At 40.5% G+C, this 24804-nt stretch overlaps 2 protein-coding genes across 6 annotated transcripts; one reads left to right on the top strand and one right to left on the bottom strand.

Moving 5' to 3' along the window:
* Positions 1–34: 34 nt before the first annotated feature.
* slc22a21 (solute carrier family 22 member 21) lies at positions 35–7987 on the bottom strand. The gene is made up of 10 exons (XM_058628085.1): positions 7322–7987; positions 6557–6660; positions 4889–5043; positions 4606–4777; positions 3545–3671; positions 2796–2893; positions 1856–2070; positions 1589–1771; positions 529–664; positions 35–289 (listed from the first exon to the last, which is right to left on the bottom strand). The coding sequence occupies exons 1-10, from the start codon at positions 7721–7723 to the stop codon at positions 148–150; spliced, it is 1734 nt and encodes a 577-aa protein (XP_058484068.1). The 5' UTR covers positions 7724–7987; the 3' UTR covers positions 35–147.
* On the top strand, positions 167–16118 carry slc22a5 (solute carrier family 22 member 5). 5 transcript variants are annotated; one of them, XM_058628087.1, is made up of 13 exons: positions 167–259; positions 2733–2949; positions 5435–5526; positions 10512–10937; positions 11020–11123; positions 11961–12115; positions 12197–12368; positions 12457–12583; positions 13872–13966; positions 14248–14462; positions 14873–15055; positions 15162–15297; positions 15772–16118. In XM_058628087.1, exons 3-13 carry the CDS (start codon positions 5509–5511, stop codon positions 15869–15871), a joined length of 1731 nt encoding a protein of 576 aa, XP_058484070.1. In that variant the 5' UTR covers positions 167–259; positions 2733–2949; positions 5435–5508; the 3' UTR covers positions 15872–16118. The 5 variants fall into 5 exon arrangements, with proteins under 5 accessions (XP_058484070.1, XP_058484071.1, XP_058484069.1 ...); XM_058628088.1 differs by lacking the exon at positions 167–259 and having other exon boundaries at positions 2006–2949; positions 10545–10937; XM_058628086.1 differs by lacking the exon at positions 167–259 and having other exon boundaries at positions 2006–2949.
* The last annotated feature ends 8686 nt before the right edge of the window (positions 16119–24804 follow it).

Below are 24804 nucleotides of genomic sequence, written 5' to 3'. Positions count from 1 at the left end.
AGGCTTTAGTAGCGTTTAGTAGCATTTGGACTCAGATTTACCCTCCTTTTGACTGTGTTTTTTGAGAAACTCATATTTCCTCCAGACATTTTAATGATATGTTCTTATGTTCCTCAGCGTCCTCGGTTCGTGTCCCGCAGAGTGACTCTAACGCGAACTCTCTTTTGAGCATTTAGAAGACGTGTGCGGAGAGACTGGATACAAGTCCTGCTCCTTCTTCATCAATCCACTCAAAGGATTTTCTTCATCGTCTGTTTCCGTGAGTGTGTGCGGTGTCTTCTGAACACACCTATATTTAAAAACAAACAAACATACACATATATATATATATATATATATATATATATAATTTAATCTGGCACTCGTTCATTAAGATAATAAGAGAATCTCATAGTTTAGCTTGTGGTTTAATTCTGACCTGAAACCAAAACCTTCAATCAACTTATCCAATGTAACACAATGGTCCCTGCAAATTTATAGCAACCGTAAGTCTGTAGGACACCGCGTGTGTGTGTGTGTGTGTCTTACCCAGGGAAGTGTTGCATGTGAGCGATGGTGTCTGGCAGAGGCATTCCAAAGCTCTCGGGCAGCAGGAGGCTCAGCAACGCCGACACGGTCGTGATGCTTCCCATGACGATGTAAGGCAGTGAAGGCGAATAGTTTCCTGTGGCAGCACATCAGAAGGGGGGACTTTTAAGAGACTCCGTAAATCTGGTCCAATAAATCGTATCAGAAACCAGATCTGAGTGCTAATTAAGTCTGCTTCCCTTTGTGGATAGAGACCGGCTTCTAGTGCAAGTTACTTTGGATAAAGGACAGCACTGCATGTTAATAATTTCATTCACTAAACTCATAAGGAGTGGTCATTCATTCAGATAAAACTGCCTTTAACATACTAAACCAGTAATCTTAGTCTCTTTTACTTTCCTTTTCCTTTTAAATTAAAGCTCTATTGAAGAATAGTGTTGCCACACTAGGGAAGTCAATGATCAACAGTTTGTCGATGAATTGCCGTGAAGAATATCCATCAATGACGTCTTTTTCCTTTCATTTGTGGGTCACCTCTCTGAACCTCACATACTGCGTGTCGTTATAATTTACACCAGCAGAGGGCGCACAACAATAAAGACGTTCCAGAGGAACAGAGCAGCAACCATGGTGCTACTACTTTTCAAATGCATCCAACAGCAAAGAAACTGGCAAACTCTGTCCTCTGGATAAAAGCGAACGCACAATGTTTCCCCCAGATTAGTCATTAGGTCTGTGCATCACATAAAGCCCCTTCACACTGGCACGGTTCAGGGTTATCCTGAACCAGCTATTACGTCATCAGTGGGCATGTAAGCTGTAGACCAGAGGAAGACGGAAGGACCACATAGTCCAATGTCCACCTTTAGTGATGTAGGGCAGTGGAACATTGGTTCTGCTTAACTGATTAGTGAAAAAGCCTCAAGAGCGCCCTGGTTCCAAGTGGAACTAGAACCCAAGGTGCAAACGTGCTAAGAGAGTGTTTCTTTGCAGCCTGACTGAACAACAGAACAACACAAGTGACAATGTGTGTGGACTTAAGACACACAAGGATTCTTACTGAGGTAAATGAAGTAAGGAGAAGTGATGCTGCCTATTCTGCAGGCCATGGAGCAGGCACCGACAGCTGTGTTCCTTAGCACAGTTGGGTAAAGCTCCGCCGTGTAGGCGTACACAAAGGAGTAAGCTGTCGTCACTGCAAACTTCCCCGTCATCTCAAACAATATGGCAAGAGCGACCTGGTCTGGAAAATAGTAAAATGACATTGTGAGCCCTTACAACAAGTTAGATTTTTTAAACAATAAGGGTTTCTTGAAGGTCGTCACACCTGTTGGTATGAGCTGCGTGAAGAGCAGCAACGCTCCGCCGGTGAAGAGAGTCGATGAGAGACTCGGTCGCCTCAAACACCAGCGGAACAAGACCCACGACAAAAAGTAGGCGGGCAGCTCCACCAGAGCCGACAGGAAACAGTTGAAGTACGCGTTGCCGTGGAGGTTCGCCGTGTTCAAGGAAAGCCCGGAGTAGGCGATGGACAGGCTGTTCCTGTGGGGATAGTTTGTTTAGAAAGAAGTGTTAAACAGTAACATTGTCAGGAATAGAAACAGACTTGTAACTACTTGTTCGTCTGGAAAGTACAATGTGTCCAATTCTGTCAGACGTGTTTGTGAATCTATGAAAATAGACTGTGTTAATAACATGTTCTATATATAATATATATATATATAATATAATAATATAAGACCAAATGTAAAAGTGAATATTAGACTTGTATTAACTGGGTGGACAAAAACAGTTAAAACTAAGTATAGGGGACGTATTTTCCATGACAACAAAACTAAGTCTTCTGTAAATGTAAACAGATAGTAAAGCAGATAGTGTAAATTACAAAAATATTAGACTGAAAAGAACATAAATCGGTTGTATAAAGTTAAAAAGTCCTATAATAGCTGCACCACTGGTTGTGATTTCCTCAGTGTCACCTTGTCTTGTGACAAAGACACAAACTTAAGCTGCATTTAAAGTGAGTAAAATGAGCACAGGACGAAACACAAGCACGCTGTGCCGTTACATAACGTCTGATTTTTGATCTCGAGTCGCAGGCTTCACAGCGTCTGACAGGTCATTATTTGTTGTTAGTGAGAAAAGGCTGACGTGCCGTCGAGGTGATGCGTGTGCACTGTATACGTTAACGTGTGTGTGCATAGCTGTGTGTGCAGGGTCACTGTGCTGAATGTGGAGGTCAGATGGGACGACAGCGGGGGACTCACCACACCAGCCACAGCATGAGAGAAATCCCGCGGATGTTTCGCGACTCTAACAGCTTGCAGATGTTGTACGCCGTCTTCTTCTCAGGCTCGCAGTCTTTCTGTGGGGCAGCCGAGCACGTGGAATAACAGACAGACACGGACGCACGAGCAAGAGGCAAGAGTGAATAGATGAATAAATACACGCATGTGCACACATATAATACTTTCAGGAGATACACTATAACTTTACACTGCTAGTTTTATATATTTTATGTGATATGCATCTTAACAAAGATAGATTTTTGTGAGATTATAGAGTAAATCCTGCCGCAGCATCATCCAGATCTCAGTTATGGAGCTGAAATTTAGCTCAGAATGATCATGCAGTCCAGTGATCAGTGGGGTAGGTGGTAGAAGATATGGAACACAAGGTTCATTCTCTTTCTCACATGGATTAAAGGGTTATGGGTTGTTGTTTTTTTTTTTTTTACATGACCGGCCTCTTCATGACCAGACTGGACACTTATTATTGGCCCTTAGGTCGTTTGAGTTTGAGACCCCTGGGTTATGGGGTTAAGCAAGAGATGTTATTGTTACTGTTGTTTTAACACAGTTGTGTAATATCCTGAAGTGTGAAATAGTACTATTATAAAGTTGAGGAAAACACCACTTAAAATCCCCACTCTCTTCCCTCCAGTAAGGTGTCCATCACATTGTTAATGCAGTCATATTTCATACAGTATATGTCAGTTTTCATTGAGTTCTCTCACCCCAGAAGGATTAAATATGACTGGTGGAGGCTCTATGTTGTTCCTATGAGCAGCTTCTCTCACTATGGCCTCAGCCTCTTCCACTCTGCCCTGAGAGAGCAGCCACCGAGGAGACTCTGGGATGAACCTGAAAGAGTGGACAGTGAGAAAAAGAGCATCAGTCTGTTGATCTCACTTAGCATGTGCATGTCTAAATAATGATAAAGTCTTGTTCACACAAAAATAAGCAGATACACCCAGGATTTCTTTTTTTTTAAACCCACTATAAAAGGTGTTTAACACCATTCCCATTGCCAGAGGTTGGGCTACCTTTTATTTCCCACTCCACATGCATGCAAGGAAGATTCACCTGCACAAACATTAATTGTATGGCTAGTGCCTAGAAATGTGCTTCCTGTGATATTTGCATTGCTGCTGAATGAAGCAGACAAAGAAGAAAATTAGCATTTTTATTTTATTTTTTTAATTAAACCCCTTTTCCCACTGTTTCTTTTAGCGCAGGGAATGGGTATACTTTTCAAGGGGCAACATTGACCCTTAACTATCCAACATGTAGCCACTTTGACAGGAAAAATCCACCACCTGTGTCACAGCATTAACAAAACCAATGCTATCATAATATGACTATTTCTTTACCTTTAGTTTTATCAGTCTCTCTTTTTTTAATTGATATGAGAGCCAAACAGCAGAATGCCCAACACTAAACCGCTGCACATTAACTGCCCATATGTCTTATTATGAATGATTTTAATCATGAAATAGTATTTTTACTATTTTAGTATTTCGCTATTTATTAATTCAAGCCCTAAGCCTATTTTGCACACTCATATAATGAAATGAGTATATATTATCTTCAACCACAAGTTCTATTTGAATAATTTGGGTGTCATAGTAAATGTGAGATGTGTGTAAATATCTGTAGGTGTTTCTGGCGACGTAAAGAGTAAATGAAGATGGCACTATATTCTGTCATATTTAGTGCAGTATTCCACCGAGTGCTTATCTATCACAAATATGCAAACACACACTTATCCACACAGACAAGACACACACCTACCTACCACCAGAGAGGCACATAGAGGAATCCAGGCAGGGAGAGGACGAGGAGAAGCATCCTCCAGTCTCTGATAAAGAAAGCACACAGAGGCAGCAGCATGTAGCCTGCAACAAAGAACAGGTTTGCGCCCACGGTAGAGTATATAGTCCGCACATGTGGGCTTAAAGTCTCCATTCCTAAACACAAGAGAATTAAAAAACAAAGATTTTGTTAGTTTTTGTAGGGCCATAAACAAGTATGCAATAGGAGTGGGAATCAGACCGTGAGTTGAGGCAAATGAAAGCTACCTAACACAAATGCAGCCACATAATTGGAGATGTGTCCCATCCCAACAACAAAGTGCAACACGCAGAACACAACCCAGGACTGAGCGAAGACCTGCAGGAGTGTGAACACACTTTGGAGCAAGATGGTAACGAACAGGACCATTTTCCTCCCATACCTGGAAAAGGACACAAAGGAAGCAATATGTCAAATAGTGATATAGAGACAAATATACATACAAAAGACTTATTCTAATTTTTATTTTTAAGTGATTATATGTCATTGTCTGCCCCTGGACATTTCGTCAATCAGTTTCAACTTTTCCACGTGTCTGCTGCGGGTTTTACGCTTTTGACGTCACATCTCTTGTGTCTTTGGCGTTGATTTACTTCCTGTCAGTGTCCTGTATTTTCCCCCTCATGTGAGTGTCTGTTTCAGTGTTTTTTCTTTTGGATTTTGCTTTGCTGTGTTCTGTCCTCGTGTTGTTTTTGTTCACTTAAAAATAAACAAACTTGTGCTTCAGTTTGAGCTCTGCGTGTACATCCTCTCTTTTGTCTGCCTCATTACAGAACGAGCCAAACCACCATGGACCCAGCAGGAGGTGCTCTCTTTGACGGAGATCATCAGGGACTCGTGGTCTCGCATGCAGTATTATTGTCTGGTGAGTGGGAAAAGAGCGTGCACACAATGTCCGGCAATGGCTCATGACATTATACACGTACTTAAACATACTTTGGCTTTGTTGTGTTGATCATTCATTCTTTCATTCTTTCATTCATTCAGTCATTCAGTCATTCTTTCATATTCTACCGTTTTATCCTCCACATGAGGGTCGCGTTGGGCTCTGGTGCACAAACCCAGCTGACATAGGGCAAAAGGCGAGTAGGGAACACCCCAGAGAAGGTCACCAGTCCATTACAGGGCTTTAAAATTTGACATCGGACCCAAATGATCCTCTTCTTTTATTAAACATATTCCTGGAAAAAAACCTGGAACACACCGTACATAATCCCAAACTCACAGTAGCAAACATATCCAGAGAGGTGACGATTAGGTTTATAAAGGTCTGCTAACCTTTTCAAAACTAGTTGTCTCGAGCCCCAAACAACACTGCATGAGTTGAAGCAACGTCTCAGGCGCCTGGTTCACGTCTGGGTTGACCTGCTTTTATCTGCCTTGCTTCTCTAATTGTGTGGACAGGGAAGGATTTGACAGGAGCGTGGAGTGGCACATGAGAAAATCAAGTTCCATCTGGCTCTGATTTCCCTCCACAGAGATTAACACACTTAAAAAGATACTTCACTTACAACCACATGTCTCTTTTCACCTGAGTCTATCATATCAAGACATTCTTGCTGCTATGGCACTAAGAAATTTAATTTTCACGAGCAGGAATCAGATGTGTACCCTCAAAAATAAGTACTCATACCTTTTTATGTAGAAGATAAAAAAGAAATAACACTTTACAGGACTTTAGGGCTCAATATCACATATTTTGTTACGTATGGTGACCTTTTCCCTGCAGTCAGGATACAAAGTCTATAAACATGTTAACATGTGAAACACCTAATAATTGACTGACCGTTTGACATTCGTGTTGAGATCGGGGTTAAAGTTAAAGAGTATACGAGCAAACTCGCAGGCGCTTACAGATTAACCTTAGGTTTAATTAATCGTTGGAGCATCATCACCTGTCAGAGAGCTGGCCTGAAATCAGGGAACCAGCGAGAAGTCCACAGAAGAAGACGGAGGTAGTCAGTGGGTTCTTCCACCCATTATCACACACCAGGTCCCACTGAAACACACATAGTGCAGTATACACCAGAGAGTAAAGTAAAAGTGTGATATAATCAGTATCTAAAACTGCAAGACTGTGCTGAAAAACAGAAATTCAATAAATAATAGTTAGCATTATGTTGATGTAAATATAGTGTCTAGTTATTTGGTTTTGTCTTCATTAGGTTTATTATCTATGCTGTTAAAAGTGAAGCTGGTTGATTCATTCATGGCTGAGTTTTAGAGAAGGGGTGGGTGATTTAGGTTTTTTACTTCAGCCATTACAACATCATTGTTTTCTTCCTTTTGTTTACTGCTGTTTACATGTTCAAAATAAAAGTATTTGCCATTAGATAGATAATCACGTCTTAAAACCTTGTTTTTATAGAAGCATTCAGGAAGATTATTTGTTTTTCTGTTTATTTTTGGTAAAAACCAAACTTTAAAGTGCACTTTATTTGCACTGAAGCATTGTAAATAAAAGCTTTAAGTTATTTATTGTAGTCCACTACAACAGATGAATAAACGGGCTATAATGAATATTATGCATATTGAATAGGTTATAGCTGCAGTTCGTGTGTGTTTATTTAGAAACAAACCTCAAAAATCTAAATGGGAGACAAGAAAATGTCAACATGACAGCAGCAGCTGGGATCTCTGCACGTGCAAACTACACAAACCTCAGATGTGATAGTAGACGCGTAAACGCTGCGGTCATACTCCCAGCCGTCCAAACAGCCTTCTTTTGGCACATTCGTCAGATTGACATCAACGCCGGGCATTAAACCTGTCTCCGAGTACCGCAGTATGTCCTCCAGCTTGTATCGGAGGCACTTGCTGGGCACCAGCGCGCCGCTCTTCTCCTCCACCTCCAGCAGCGGGATGCTGCTGTTCCTCCACGCCGCGGTGAGGTTGACGTGCGCCGGCACGGCGCAGCGGTGCGCCGGCGTGTCGGCGACGAACACGATGGCGACGCCGGCGAAGCCGTTGGGGACGATGGTCACGCAGAGGAGATAAAACACCTGTCGCTGGAAACGTCCCCAGTCTCCGAGGAAAGCGGTGTCCGCTTCGTAGTCGATCATACTCGAGCGTAAGAGTTGACCCAGCAGTGGACGGATGAAGGACTTTGCAGTGGGTGTTGAAACGCACTTTTCCTTTTCCGTACTTGCGCCACTACAGACTCAGACGCACTAAGTAAAAAAAAAAATACTTAATGTCGAAGGTCAAAGCAGTGGACTTTCATTGCTACAAACACCAAAGATCTCCAATCTGTCATCTCTGAACGCTTTTGTCCAGTGGCTCACACAGATGTGACAGGAAAAAGACCCCCCACGCCCCCCATCATATTGTATATTCTACATTGCCTCACCTTTAGAAAAAAACAAATTCTCATTTGCGCAGAACACTGTGTACATGACTACACACGTATCTGTAGTGATTCATTTGCTCATTAACGTAGAACCAACCCTTTTTCCAGCAGACACATCCATGTCAATGAACAGCTCAGTGTCATAAAGGGGGGACATTCATGTTTTTTCTGCAGTTACTTAAGTTAGTAAGTGGGTGATATCTCCATCATGTTAGTATTACTATATTTTAAGTGCATCACAGTTAAGGGTTATCCTCTAATGGACAAACCCTTGTTGTGTCCCTGTGTTGCCACATGAATACTTAACTGCACAGACCTTACCTTGTGTGTGTGTGTGTGTTCATGTGCTCTACATGTGATGTCACTTTCACTCACTCTGTGATTATTAGACCTGAGTGTGACTTCCTCAGCTGATAGGAGATTCCCATGCATGTCAAAGCCACGGTTAATAATCGGGATAACTGAATTATTGAACTGAGGGATGTCGTGTGATAGTGCTGCGTGTGTAAAGGAGACTTAAGTGTTTGTTTCTGAGGGGTTAAAAGCCCTTAAATTTTTAAAGGACCCACCCAACTTACTGCCTTTTTAAACCTTCACCCCTCACCTAATTTCCAAGTAACATGATGGGTTTAGATCATGGGGCTGTAAAATCTTTGTTTTGTGCAATGTTTATTTATTATTATTAATTTTATTATGCAGTTTTTAACATGTTCTGATGTCTTTACTACTATTTTATTATCTCTTTTTATGGCCTGGATTTAATTTTAAGTATCTTAAATTAGCGTTTATTTGTCTGTTTTTATGAACGTTGACATCTGCTTTTTGGTTAAACTGATGTTCCGTTGTCACATGATCGCTATAACATAGTTTAGCTCCTTAAGCTCCTTAATTCAGTTTTTGAAAGACCCCGATCGCACACGGTAACCAACTCACGCCCAATTATTATGTGAAGAACGACAGAAGTCTGGTGTAGAGTGAATCACTCACAGTCTGTGGACTTTGATCAGTTGAGTCTCGGGTGCTATTGGCTGATAGAAAAAGACCACAGGAGACTGTGCTCTAATCTTGTCACACACATAATGACATTAATCCCACGAGATTCACAGCCCAACTTCCTGTACCTCGACTGAAAGATTCCTTTTCATCTTCATGACTTTACATGGTCACCAGAGACACCGGGTATCCAGGACCCCAAACATGAAAAGCTCTACCTAAAAGTCTTGAGATCAAATGTTCGCTTTTATCTTTACATACTGACGATTTTAATGCTTTATTCTAATGTCTGTGTAGCAGCAGCAGACTGGGTCACCAGTACTTTTTGGAAAGTGAGATGCAGAGCCTTTTAGTTCTTTGCCGGTCAGTAAAAGTCACACCATTCAGGCCGGACAGGGAGACACCTGAAGCTCACCACGGCTCAGTTTGTGCGTGTGCGACACCACTAGGTGTCACACTGTTGCCTCAGGAGGAGGCAGGATGCCTGTGTACATGTGTACTGATGCTGTCAATCAGTGTGTTCTCAAACACCTCACTTTTTGAATTTCAATATTTCTTGCGTTTTTTTTTTTGATTGTTTGATTAAGGGAAATCACCCTTAACTGGCGTATTAATTTAGTTTATTTAATTCACAAATTCACAATCACAAATAAAAAAACAGAAAACAATTGAAAAGGAGCAGAAAGAAGAGTCATTTTATTTACTCTGAACCCTTTAACCCAATAAATACATTTACATAGTATTTAAAACAAAATGACAATAATATACACAAACAAAAGTAAATAATATATTTAGTTATAGTCCAACACAGCCACTCACTTTACAGTTGTTAAGACAAAACTTCAAAAGACTAAACAAGTTTTATCTTAAAGTTCAGTTGATTTTTTGGGGGGTTAATTTAGCAGTTTGACAAATAAATACTTAAAACTAGTTCATCTTTGTGCAAAATAAAGCCCAACATGCAGATTTCTTTTACAATTTATGCTTGTCCCTGTAGTGTGGCTACAGTGTGAGTCCTAATGCTACTTAGCAGTAGTTAGATTACTGGCACGTGCACTTCTTCGGGGGTATTTACAAGTGTAGAAAGAATAGAGAAAATTCCTCTTTGACTCCATTATTGTGCAGGGGCTGCGTGACTTTGATGAATCACTCTGGCACTTTTTGATCATTCTGATGAGTCGTTAATCAGATCAGAGAGTGATTAAGTGATAAGTGGCGTCCCATTTTACTAATAGTTGTCCGTCTTCTTATAAAATGAGACACTTTGTATGTGGAAGTCTTTACTCTTTAGTCACCGTGAAGGTGATTTCTCCCAGAAAGGAAGTTTAAGCAACAGGACTACAGAGACCAAAGTGTTTTAATTGTGACTCCGTCCCCCCTGAAGGATCAGCTTCCTCTGACCCACAGAGAGCTCAACCCTACACACTCTGGTACTAAGCTGTCGACTCTAAGAGGGATACGACGTCTCAGACTCTGAAGAATTTCAGAGTTTTCTTTTCTCCCTCAAGGACAGGGAGCTGTTTTTTTCCCCTTCTCTCCAGAGAATGGGAGACTATGATGAAGACACAGCGTTCCTCGGACAGACCGGTCCTTACTTCTGGACCACATTCTTCCTCCTTAACACGGTGTTCATCTCGACTGGATTCAACGGGCTCTACTTTGTCTTTGTTGGAGCGGTGCCGAAGCACCACTGTCTCGTTCCGGACTCCAACCTGACAGAGGAGTGGAGGACTGCCATCATTCCCGTCACGGCAGCGGACGGAGAAGCCGTGCAGAGCCAGTGCAGCAGATACAGGCTGGACGTGGTCAGAAACCTCTCCGCTGAGGGACTCGCTCCCGGGAGGGATGTTAATCTCACTGACCTGGAGACGGAAGCCTGTTTAGATGGATGGAACTACAGCAAAGAAATCTACCACTCCAACATAGTCACAGAGGTCAGAATACATTTGTGTTTTCAAGTGTAAATCATGAAAGTTCTGAGGATTTTTTTGAATGTAATTTCTGTCTTTTTCACAGTGGGACCTTGTTTGTGACAACCACTGGAAAGTTCCCTTCTCATCCTCCATGCTGTATGTGGGATATCTTTTAGGATCTTTAATCTCGGGACAGCTTTCGGACAGGTATGTTAGTCTCTTTAATTTTTCTTTAAATCAGTGAAATTCCCTAAAACTCAAAAACAGTCATTTTATTATTCCCATGAATATACACACTAGTGTTATTTCATGTAAGAGGTTTTTAAAGTTCGTAAAAGTGAAATAATGTGGGGGGGAAATTATCATAAATGAAGTGGATTGTGGTTTTGAAAGTGGGGACTGAATGTTGTAGCAAATATTACTGGAAATGTGGACTTGATTTGGTGTCATTAAAACAACAACAGCTCCACCTGGTGTTGGATTAGTCTTTCTCCAAGGGTTAATTTGAGACTACATGGATGTGATTGTGCAGCGATTACATCCTACAAGCTTGAGGGCAAATTTGTGCAGTAATAATAGTGAAATTCCCAAAATGAGGCCTGTGATTTTTGTTTATAGTAATCTTGAAACAATGGCTGCACAGTCAGGAGTCAGGAACAATCCTTCTATTTAATTAACTTTTAGAAATCAGTTGCTCCCAGAAATACTAAAGCATGTGGCTCGGGGAACAAAGCGATGGGGAGCGCTTCACTTCACTGGCAGCTGTGAAAACTGAGCATGTGGTGGCTGAGGAAGCTGTGAGGTTTTGATTATTGTGTCACATCATGGAATTTAATATTCAGTTCCTGAGAATATGTCCTCGTTCAGTCCTGGTGTGAAACGACTGCCGTTAAACTGCTAAGCATTCGGAAAAAGGGTTCAGAAAGGTCAGGTCTGCGGTCACAGGCACAGAAATAATCCACTCCAGATTGCCCCTTGGATTTTAGTGTCACTCATAAGATATCTATGGTATATAAAGTCAATAATGTATTTTTTTTCCCACAGGTTTGGTAGGAAGAAGGTTGTTTTCATCTCCCTCGCGGCCCAGTGTGTCTCCGTCTTGCTTCAGTCCTTCTCACATTCGTGGATCATGTTCTGCGTCATGTTCCTCTTCATCGGAGCCTCCCAGATATCCCTCTATATCTCTGCATTTGTACTCGGTATGACCTTTGACCTTCCAGGCAGACGTTATTGTCAGCAGCAGCAGCAGTTATTAATGTCTTCATTTTGCCCCCTAACAGGGACAGAGGTGTTGAGTAAGACCATGCGAGTGCTTTTCTCAACTCTCGGAGCCTTTCTCTTCTATTGCATCGGGTACATGACGCTGCCCTGGATCGCATACGGCATCAGAGAGTGGAGGACTCTGCTCGCCGTTCTGTCCACATTTTCTGTGGTCTACATCCCCCTCTGGTGGTACGTTGCTTCAAGTACTAAATAGTCAGGCATCCATGATTAAATCCACAAACACAAACGTTTGTATTTTGCTTTTTGTCCCGTGCAGGTTCATCCCAGAGTCCCCGCGCTGGCTCATCACTCAGGGAAGAATAGAGGAGGTGGAGGCGTTTTTGAGAGACGCTGCGAGAAAAAATAAAGTTGAAGCTCCGTCTGTGATTTTTAAGAAATCTGAGGTGAGGTTCACATAATATGACACAAGTATGTGTGGCCTCAAACTTTTTATGTTTTCTGCTGCAGCATTTATTGAAAGAAACATCAATTGTTTAAGCAATACAAATAACCTCAATATTGCTTCCTGAGAAAGCAATTTTCAAATAAGAATATGACATGTACAATTCTATAACAAAGTAATCTTTTTTAAACAATTAATACATTACGATAACAAAGAATACTTTAACAATATCAATAATTTGCTGTGCAAATAACATTTAATGTTTTAGCTCCATTGTTCACTTTGGCTGACGTTGGCTTGTTGTTAGTTTCCGAAACTTCTTCTTCTTCTTCTTCTTCTTTCGGCTGCTCCCTTCAGGGGTCGCCACAGCGAATCAACCTCCTCCATCTCGCCCTGTTCTCTGTATCCCCCTCTCTCACACCAACTAACTTCACGTCCTCTTTCACTACATCCATAAACCTTCTCTTTGGTCTTCCTCCGGACCTCCTGCCTGGCAGTTCCAACCCCAGCATCCTTCTACCGATATACTCACTATCCCTCCTCTGTACATGACCAAACCATCTCATTCTGGCCTCTCTGACCTTATCTCCAAAACATCTAACATGTGCTGTTCCTCTGATTGACTCATTCCTGATCCTATCCATCTTCGTCACTCCCAAAGAGAACCTCAACATCTTCATCTCTGCTACCTCCAGCTCTGCTTCCTGTCTTTTCCTCAGTGCCACTGTCTCTAGACCATACAGCATCGCTGGTCTCACCACTGTCTTGTATATCTTTCCTTTCATTCTGGCTGATACTCTTTTATCACACATTACCCCTGACACTTTTCTCCACTTTTCTTTTTTTCTAGTTAGTTTCTGAAACTTTTTTTTAGCCCCCGTCAGAAACGTCAACATCATCCAAACCTTTGTTGTGGTACGTCACTAAAATTAATCCGGGTTACCGCGAGAGCAAAAGTTCCACCTGCTAAACTTTAGTTAGGGTTTTTTTTTTTAAAAAAAAGTAGAATTTAGAACACAGTCCAACTTGGTCCTCTGCTGCTTTATGTTAGTTTATTTCTCATATGTCCATATGTTTCCAAACATTTACCTGTTACCTGTCTGAAGGTTCCTAATTAAATCAATTCATGTGACCCCCGACACAACAGTGACACCTAGTGGACGATTTGTGTCCAACACAATATATATGTATATACACCTTTATATCTTTATTTTTCCTAGTTTGTGCCAAAATGAGTTGAAATGTCAATGATGTTTTTGTTTAACCACATGTTTCTTTGTTTCTCTTAGCTACAGGACATATCCAAACACAAGACGTACACTATACTCGACGTTCTGAAATCCAAAAACATCCGTTGCATCACACTAATGTGTCTCCTCTTGTGGTGAGTGGTCAAGTTTTTTCTCATTCATGAAGATGAAGTGTGTGTGTGTGTGTGTGTGTGTGTGTGTGGCCGTTGATTTATGAGGTAAAAAAAAAAGCACTTAGTCTGAACGAGCACTCAAAGCACTTTACATGTCACGTCCACCGCGTGTCACATGTAATTCACACAATCACTACCTCATCATGGGTAATTTAAGGTTCACCATCACTTTAGCTTCGTGGGCAACCCTCCCACGACCTCAAGAGAAATTATAAGACAGTACTTTTTTATTTTTCCTTCAGGATGGCAATAAACATCGGATACTTTGGTTTATCACTAAACACTTCCAACCTGAGTGGAAATCCCTTCATGAACTGTTTTCTCTCGGCGGCGTCCGAGGTCCCCGCCTACGTTGTTTCCACGTGGCTGCTGAAGAAATGTCCGAGGAGGGCACTCCTGTCCTCCTTCCTCATCATTGGAGGAGGAGTTCTGCTGCTGATCCAGTTCATCCCTGACAGTAAGTTCTCCTGATTTCCTAAATCTACACCGCAGCCAGGAGTGCTGAGTGCTCTGGTTTACGTGGCTGTGTTGACAGCTCAGCAAATGCTTGGTCAGGTTTCTTACTGCGTCAATAAAATGTAAAAACAATACACTGGTTCTGCTTGTAGGAACGATTTACTTTGTACTACTTTATTTATATTGTCCTAAAATCTGCTAAATATGTGCTTTGGCACTTAAATAAAGTGGGTTTTATCTAATAATGTGCAGTAATAAACAGTTTGACATAAGCGTTTCGTAAGCAATTGAATATTTGGGTCAAAACTTTGTATCATCAACAGGAAAAGTCGCCTTAAAACGTCGTCAGTCACAAACAAAGTGATTTTGCAGAAATCAGTTCACATGTCTTCCGCTCCTCTTGCTCCTCAGCTCTTTACAACTTCGCCCTGGCTCTGGAAATGACTGGGAAGTTTGGCTTCACCATCGCCTTCAGCATCGTCTACATCTACACGGCCGAGATTTACCCCACTGTGCTCAGGAACGTCGGCATGGGAATGTGCTCGTCCGCGGCGCGTATTGGCAGCATCACGGCTCCTTATATCATCTATTTAGGTACGAGGACTTCACTGAACTGCATCTATATCAACCTATCTACATGGCAAGATATATATATAGATATATATAACTTTCCTTTTTTTGTTTATCTATTTATTTACAGGCACTTACAGTAAGGCTCTGCCTTATATCCTCATGGGGAGTCTGACCATTGCCTCCTCTGTGGTGAATTTGTTTCTCCCAGAGACTCTGAATAAAGATCTCCCAGAAACGTTGGCACAGATGCAAGAATGTCAGGGGTGAGTGCATTTTCTTACTTAGGTCTCTCATTTACGTAGGGTGCAAATCGCCAAAAATGGACGGCAAAATTCAAAATGGCCGACTTCCCGTTGTGTTGAGGGCATAGTTACTGTCGACTTTTTTGTTTGTCTTGATCTATAACATCTTTCCACCAAGTTTCGGGAAATTTGGTGGAACTCAATTTTGCTGTGTTTTCACCTTAGGGGGCGCTGTAGAGCCCTTGAGCAACACACGGTCCTTGAACTATGCCAATATCGCATTTTTCGCCAGACTTCACCTCCATGCCAAGTTTCAAGAGTTTTAATGCACGTTAACCCCCTCAAAAATTACAGCAAAACCACTGATAGAATGATAATCTGAAGGATTACAATACAAATTTGTGCCAGGAGCTGTTTTCGGCCCCTGCCATTCGTGGCGCGGGCCCTTAAATATGTCATCGTCTGACGTCTGTGTTGCCAATTACCTGGTTCCAGGTTGTGCAGTGGAACCAAGAAGAGGAAATACGTTGAAAATGAAGTAAACCCTCCGACACAACATGAGGGGAAAGCTGATGTACCAGGGCTTACCGTGTAATCTCCAAGAGGAAGAAAGACAGATGCACACCGAGGATTAAACAATCAATTTCAAAGAACTGCTTTTTTTTTTACACACGTATATATATAATTTTAATAATTACTATTTTTTTATACAGTAGGTGCTGTTGATGTAATTCACAAACTTTTTCCAAATTTTTTGTATTTGGGGGGAGTTGGTAATCTGAGTAGATTATAATTGTGTTTCAAACAATAGATGTAAAAAAATGAATATATGAAACCTTGAATTTCGTTTTGTGTGTTTTTTTTCCCCCATTCTTCACCCAAACGCTGCAAATCTATAAATAAATACAGAAATAAACAAACAAATAAATCGATAAAGGAGCGAATGAATAGGAATAATTCTAAAATAATCATTCTATTTCTATTTCTATTTAATTATTTTATGTATTTCCGCATTTATTTATTCATACATTGAATTCATTCATATTTCTGTGTCATATGCTAATCAGGTTCGGCCATATTAGGTGATCATTATGGTAATATATATCTCTTTGAAACTTTTTTTTTGTAAATAAAGAAAGCCAAAGAGTTTTTTAGATTAAAAGTCCGAATTTTGAATTATCAATAATAGTTTTTCTGTTGATTTAAAACATTTTTTTAGACCAATAGTGACATGTAAATAAAATGAAATGGTTTAAATAATTTGGTACCTAAGACATCTCCAATGGCACACATGGTGCCAAACTGTGCCAAAACTAGAGAATGCCTGGGCATCTCTTTACTAAAACCTCTTTTACTTGGCTTTTTACTTGCTTTTTAATTTTACTCTGCTTCTCTTCAGCAGCATCAGTCTTCGCACAGCTCATATCCACATGTTGTTACATGATTTACCTGAAATAGGTGCTTTTTAAGCGCTTATTGCATATTTTTAAAGGTGATATTTACTTTAAAATGCAATTTTTTTTATTTATTTTTTTAAATGGAAAAAATGTACTGGTGTAATAATGGTAATGATAATAATAATAATAATAATAATACAATGTGGCACTGGTTCGTACAGGAATTGAATCTATACGAAAAACAGTTCCACGTGGAGGCCACTGATGTCACTGCAGTGACACATTTTCCACCTAAAGCTCTGACTGAAATAAAAGTGAAAGTAAATGTTTCACACTGACTGCATGGACATGGACAACTTACAGCTACAGCTACAGCTACATTTACCTTCTTTGTTCAAATCTGGTGACATTTGTGGATTATTAACGCACTCCCTACCTTCATATGGATTCATTCATGTGGCTGAAGCACGAGCTAAGGTTGGTTTTTCCTCTGTTGTAGATTTAAGTGGCTGTGGGTTTTTTTTTTATGTCAACAGGCTCATTGTGTTTTGTGTGCAATCGTTTTCGTTCACAGTGATCTCAAATAACATCTTATTTGTTTATTTAGGTTAGATTAGATTAGATGAGATTAGATTTTTGTCCCCTCTTTAAGGAGGAAGCCCTTTACACTTGTGGAAGGAAACTATGTTACACACAACATGGTTTACTGAATATGAATTCGAATGTATTGTTGTTGAATGATCCACGGCAGCTACATTAAAATGTTCCTGTGGCCAAAATCTGACAGGATTTTGTATGTATGTATTTTTCTTTAGATTATACTAACGTTACTCTGTGTTTATTCCGATTATTATTTCAGCTTTTTAAGTCTTTGTTTTGTTTTTGTAAAGCATTTTAAAACTTTGCTTATTTTTTTACTGAATTTAATTATTTATATATTATTTATAACCATATTTATCTTATTTTCTTTTCTTTCTTTTTTTTTCTTTTCTATTAACTCATCAACAAGCCAGATTCCCTCAGTGAACACCAGATGTCGCCATTGGTCCGGGTGTTTGAAGATAAAAGCTGAATCGCCACGAACCACTAGATGGCGCCAAAGTCCAGGCTACAACACAACACATGAACCATGGCACTTCTCATGGTGGTAAATGCTCGGGTTTGGGGGAAAAGGGAAGTGTTGTTGTGGTTTTCTTATTTGCTCACATTGAAACTGGTCGTCTTGCACGATGTTGTTTTTATATATATATGAAGAACCACAATGGCACTGCAGAGCACAGCGAAGCCAAGCACCTGGGTATATATATAGTATATAATAGTCATACTGGCATAACAGGAAGTGCATTTTCTTATCTGGGCCAGTGGTATTTGCTGGTTAAACCCAAACAGGCACAGATTCACAGAGAGACAGCATCACCTGGCGAATGCAGTGCACAGTTCACTGGTGACTGATGGCTGCACTGGTTATCATTTATGATCAGTTGCTTTGAAGAGAGAGAGAGAAAGAGAGAGAGATAACAACCACGGGACAGTCAAATAAAAAAAAAAATAGGCTGCCATGGTTTCACAAAGATGACAAACAGATAGGAGATAAAAGAGGCAAACAGTGTCTGAGGCATCGGAGCTGTCTCGGTTGTTGTTATTTGTTACTTAATAGTTGTTGCATGTGGCCTTTTTGAAGGGTTTGGGATTAAGGGCCTTAATCTTATACTTCAATGCTACTTTTTTTGTATTCTGTGGTTTTATATCTGGAAATCGTCACGTCTCCGTCACTATTTCTGCTGCTATCTTGACCGGGACTCCCTGGAAGAAGAGATCTTATATGTCAATGGGAGACTTCCTTATAAAACAAAAGAAAAAAGAAAAGAAGAAGAAATTCTATGCATATAAGCAGTAAAACATCCTCTTGTTTTCCTATTTAAAGCACAGGTTATTACCACTGAGGTCATAAGGTGACCTTTGTGTATCACAGCTTTACCGTGATGGTGGCATTACATTATCGATGCTTCGTGCTTTCAGTAAAATCAGTAAATAGAAATAAAGCTATGATGTGAATTCCAATTCTTTGCAAACATGATCTGTGATGTTTCATCACTCCTGTGTTTTCACTGCCAACACTCTCTTCATTTAAATTCCACAGCCAGTGAAAATATTCCGGTGAATCTGAGCCAGCAGTGAGTAGGATTTCTCAACTCTGGAGGCAATTTCCCAGAAACGCCTTTGTGAGCCCCACACGACAAGCGCCACCCGCTGGTCAGAGTTGGGAACTGCAAGTCAGAGCTTTCCTCCTAGTCACGTGATTTAGAAGAAGTCGAGACTCTGAAGCATGTCAAACTCTGTGTGTGTGTGTGTGGAGCCCAGCTCTGAGCAGAGCACAGAGGCTGAGGCAGAGAAGCCCCTGACTCAGCTTGATGCATCATGTGTTTGCTGACTTTTATTTGTCTTCTCTAAATGTTTTAGAAGTGGGATATACTATCTAAATTATATGGGGGGGGGGGGGGGGGGGGGGGGGTGTTCTGGAAAAGTATGTTCACTACTGCATTTGCGTTGAAAGCACAAAGAATATTGTATTAAGAATCCAAAAAATGCCTCTAAAAAATCTGAAAAAATATATCCACTATCAGGGGAAAAGTATGTGTTTCAAGATAACTGATCAGCCAGTGCAGCAAGAACATGGCACTTAAGTTAAGTTTTCTTGAAACAAGTCAATTTATCTTAAGTATCTTCTTCTTAATAATAAGTAAATAAGTCCAAAAGAAATGCTGTGATTAGATAAATACACTGAATCCAAGTCAATTGCACTAGTACATATTTAAATGTTGGCTGCAGGAGGAAGAAGTCTTAACAATGAGGATGTTCACTAAATCATAATTCACCAACCAGCCTGAGGTTCAGATCAGATTAGCCATAAGAACAGCCGAAGCACAAAGAAGGCACTTGCAATCATAAATAAATAAAACAAAACATCTAAGGCATGTATTTTAAACAAAGTCTCGCTGGCCTGCATATTTGGCCTTTGCTGTCTTCCTGTTTTTGGCTTCTTATTTTATCAGTGTTGGTACGTTCCACGTCACAGTACCAGTCGGCGACTTGATCCGGAACAACATGAGTTTAGAGAAGCCGAGGCCTTCAAGGTCTTAGTCAAAGGACCTGTGACACATGTGCCTGCATAACATGTACTGTGTTGGTTGGTGTGGAAATACCGTGACCTCTCGCGATTAATACCGCGTTAAACTCACAGCACTAATAAAAACGTAAATAAGAATCTGCAAAAGCATTTTAGCTGAGTCATGTTTGGGCTGTTTATTTCTTCTTTTTTGTGGGGAAGAACCATATTTGTGACACAGTTGGAGAATGACTCGGCACAAATGTGTTCGCGGCTTCATAAATGTCGGAATGATGTCAGTCATCGGTAGATACTCTGCATATTTAGCTAAAGGCAGTCACAGAACAACAGAAAGTCATAAATTATGACAATTTGGTGAAGTCACGTCATTAGTAGCTTCAAACCGCGCGATGTAACAGATATCAAACTATCCGTGTGTGTGAAGGGTGTCTATCATCACATCCGTGCTGGTGTCTTCACAGGAGAAGCCTGCCGGTTGGTTGTTGCTTGTTGATTAAAATGTTATGATGTCAAATCCCATGTGGTTAGTGCCTGATGGCAAACCAACTGCTACTTGTTGTGTGGTGATATAGGCGCTGTGCCAATCCCCCGCCCTCAGCGTGTGTGTGTGTGTGTGTGTTTGTAAGATAGAGGCAGAGGTTCTGGTCTTTCCGGTAAATCAGCCAAGCCAAGCAAACTGTCTCGGCGCTTTTTGCTCTCTCTTAATTTCCCACATACTTTACCCATGCCAACCTCCAAACCCCTAACCCACAGCCAACGAGCCCTGCAAAGCTGTGCGGCACACAGAAACGAGGCTTTGGTCTTTCCTGAAAGTCAGCTGACTTATTTTTTCTCTCTCTCTCTCTCACTCACTCACTCACACACACACACACACACACACACGCACACCTTCTGCCCAAATTTATCTCACACCCACACACACACACACACTAACCCTGCAATGCTTGGATTTTCTTTTCTCTATTTAAGGAAGTATCGCAGCTAAATAGAATATATTACAGTAAATATGTTAACATTATTTAACAAAATTACATAGTGATACCTACCTACCTAATCTAACCTACCTAACTTCCTACCTACCTATTTACATACATACATCTACCTACGTAATCTATCCTACTAACCTACCTACCTACTTAATCTACCCTACTAACCTACCTACCTATCTAATCTATCCTACTAACCTACCTACCCATCTATCCTACTAACCTTCCTACCTATCTATCCCACTAACCTACCTACCTAATCTATCCTACTTTACCTACCTACCTAATCTATCCTACCTACCTACCTACCTACCTACCAATCTATCCTACTTTACCTACCTAATGTATTTTACTAACCTACCTAATCTATCCTACTAACCTACCTCCCTACCTAATCTATCCTACTAACCTACCTACCTATTCTATCCTACTAACCTACCTACCTAATCTATCCTACTAACCTACCTACCTACCTACCTACCTACCTAATCTATCCTACTTTACCTACCTACCTACCTAATCTATCCTACTAACCTACCTAATCTATCCTACCTTACCTACCTAATCTATCCTACTAACCTACCTAATCTATCCTACCTTACCTACCTAATCTATCCTACTAACCTACCTAATCTATCCTACCTTACCTACCTAATTTATCCTACTAACCTACCTAATCTATCCTACCTTACCTACCTAATCTATCCTACTAACCACCAGAATATATCCTACTAACCTACCTACCTAATCTATCCTACTAACCTACCTAATCTATCCTACTAACCTACCTAATCTCTCCTACTAACCTACCTATGACAAAGCCACAGAAACATGGCTTTGGTCTTTCCTGAAAGTCAGCTGACTTATTTTCTCTCTCTCTCTCTCTCTCTCTCTCTCTCTCTCTCTCTCTCTCCCTCACACACACACACACACACACACATTCTGTCCAAGTTTATCTCACACCCACACACACGCGCACACACACACACTAACCCTGCAATGTTTGGATTTTCTTATCTCTATTTAAGGAAGTATCGCAGCTAAATAGAATGTTGTTGCAGTAAATATGTTTACATTATTCAACAAAAGCACATAGTGGCTACTGTAACATTAAACATGCATTTAGATTCGTTTCATGTCTAAAGAACATTATATCACTGTAGCTTTTTCTAGGTCTTTATAGAATATCAGCCCGATTTCTTTTGCGCGTAAAATCGAAATCTGTCAAATGACTGTAGTGAAGTAACGTTGCATAAGTCGGACAACCAAAGATCAGAAACCTTACTGTGCATTTACAGCATATTAAAGTTCAACACAAGGCTGATATGGTTTTCATCCACTTGTATGTTTACTTACTGCATACATGCATTAGTCAATCATTACATTACACACAGCGCCGTAAAAACGTTATACTAAAGTATTCAGACTTTTGCAAAATATCAATACAAAACAACATTTGTCTGTCATGCAAAGGATTTATAGATAACTTTCTGAGCCTCCGTGTTAAAACATGGAAATCCAACTCTTAACGCAGCAGTATGAACCTGTAATCCAGTTTTAAACCTCACTTAACCTTTAGAGACTGGACAAAGCCACATATTCTCTGCAACGACTGCCTTTGTGTGTGTGTGTGTGTGTGTGTGTGCATACAACGGAATTGGTACAGGGTTCCTGTCAGAGTCAGTACACATTGTAACGTGGGTTACTTTCCATTTTTACTACTGAGTAAGTGAACTACGATATTACAAAAAAAAACCTACATCCAGAAACATGAGGACGCTCTACAAGATCAATAAGAACTTAAAAATGTGTAATTCGAGTCTTTATTTAACAAAGAAAGGGCTTTTACTGACTGACTTACTTTTTTTTACCGATCATTCTATTTCTGTGCGCATATTTGATAGAGGGAGACCTCTATTTTGCATCGTATACAGTTTCAGGTTGCATTTCCTCATACTCCCAAGCCCAAGTGTGGTTATGTCCGTCGTAGCCAGTTATGCACCGACACCACATGTCATATAAAATGTCCTAATGACAGCAGTCTTTCCCCCATCTCTCTAAACCTTTTCATGATATTATTTACTGTAGATGGTGAAAGACAGTGCTTGACTAATGATGGATGTTTCTTATATACGCCCAATGTCCAAACCCTCTAGAGCTGAAACAATTCAACGATAACTACTTTTATCATGGATTAATCGGTTTGAAGCTTTTTTCCATGATTAAAACAAGATTTCTGATTGTTTCCGCTTCTTAAAATGGGAATATTTTCTTCGTTTCTTTGCTCCGTGAAACAAAGGTTTGACAAACACTGATCAACGGAAATAATCGACAGATTAATCGATTGTGAAAATCATTGTTAGTTGACCTGCTAATGGTGGAACCTTCTAGAAAAAGACAGATATTAGATTTTATTGCATATTAGGCGTCTCCTGTCTTAAGTCACATTTAACCTCACATATCGCTCACTCAGTGCAGACACAGCTGTCTGGAGCTCAGTTTCTTGTTATTGACACTTATTTAAAGTCACTTCCATCCCTTTGTGCTTCACACAACACAACACAGCTGTGGTGTTTCCAGTAAATCAGGTGACCAGGTTAATGTTTTATGTCGCCCCCCCCCCCCCCCCCCCCCCCCACCCTCCTTCTCTGCCTCTGTCATTGTCTTATCTCTGTATCTGTATGAGACACACGTGCAAATACAAATCCATCCTATTAATATGATTCAATCTAATCTCCCAGTGTAGTCCCTAAACCACCGTATTATTATTCTATGATTGCTTACAGCTTGACATTTATTGACCTTGTAAATGTTGTTACTGGTTCCAGATCTCAGCACTGTTGTGTAGCAGTGATGTCCAACATCTTGTGACGGCCTCGGCTGTGATTGTTAGCAGTTGTTGGGATGTGTGTGTGTGTGTGTGAATATCCTGACAGCTCTGATGGGGCTTCATCTATAAGTCATGCTTTCTTCGAAACAATCCCGTATGAACCTGAGACTATGTGTAACAGCTGATCTGTGTAGATAGGCTGCGGAACATAGAAAATGAATAACTGTCAGGTCCTGATGATCCAGTGTACCTGGTACAGTCCCTGATATACCTCAGCATCACGTTACTGGACACCTGAACGGGCTCAATCTCAGACTGCAAGGTGCAGGACAAACTGTTTTGGACATGTTTGAGACATGGACGGCTTTTGTCGTTAAGCTGACAGTATTCTCAGGTGACAGATTCACCTTTGCTGTCCGTTAGTTCCAACACCTGAAAGAGCAACATCAGCACCGCTGAAATAACCACGTACATGCGTGAGCTGGGGGTTCACAGTGCGATTTGTAAAGGTACGGACCAATGTTCTCTTCTTGATCAAGCTTTGATGGACATGATTTGGATGCTACTCTGATTGACTGGATGGATACAAAGGACATGGAAAAAATACAGTTGCACTTTTTTTATTACTTTTATTATTATTATTATTATTATTATTATTATTGTTAATAATAATAATAATAATAATAATAATAACAATAATAATACTACTACTACTAATAATAATAACAATAATACTACTACTAATAATAACATTATTATTGTTATTATAATTATTAATAAGCTTGAGCAGATACAGCACTGAGATGCGTTCTCAAAATCCCAGGTATATTGGAAATGATTTTGTATTTTGTGTGATAATTTAACTAAGTGTTATTGTTGATAAAGGCACAGAGATGAGACTAGATGAGAAGAACATTTCAAACTGGCCCTCCATGTCACAAAGGTTACCGACTCCTGGCCTAAACAAGCAGCTGTTAAACTCAAAATTGTTCCTCATAAAGTAAATCATTATTTGTACATTGAGACGAGCGTGCGCACAGGCGTCCGCTGCGGTGGCACGTGGCATGACACTTATCACACGTCACCCTTCATTATTTGGGGCACTCACAATACGCATGCCTGTACGCATGTGTATCGCATGTGTATGTGTTTTTCTGTCTTCATGCAGCCATAGGCGATGCAGTTAAG

Source organism: Solea solea, chromosome 4, assembly GCF_958295425.1.
Source record: "Solea solea chromosome 4, fSolSol10.1, whole genome shotgun sequence".
Classification (NCBI taxonomy): domain Eukaryota; kingdom Metazoa; phylum Chordata; class Actinopteri; order Pleuronectiformes; family Soleidae; genus Solea; species Solea solea.
This window is presented reverse-complemented; position numbering and strand designations above follow the sequence as displayed.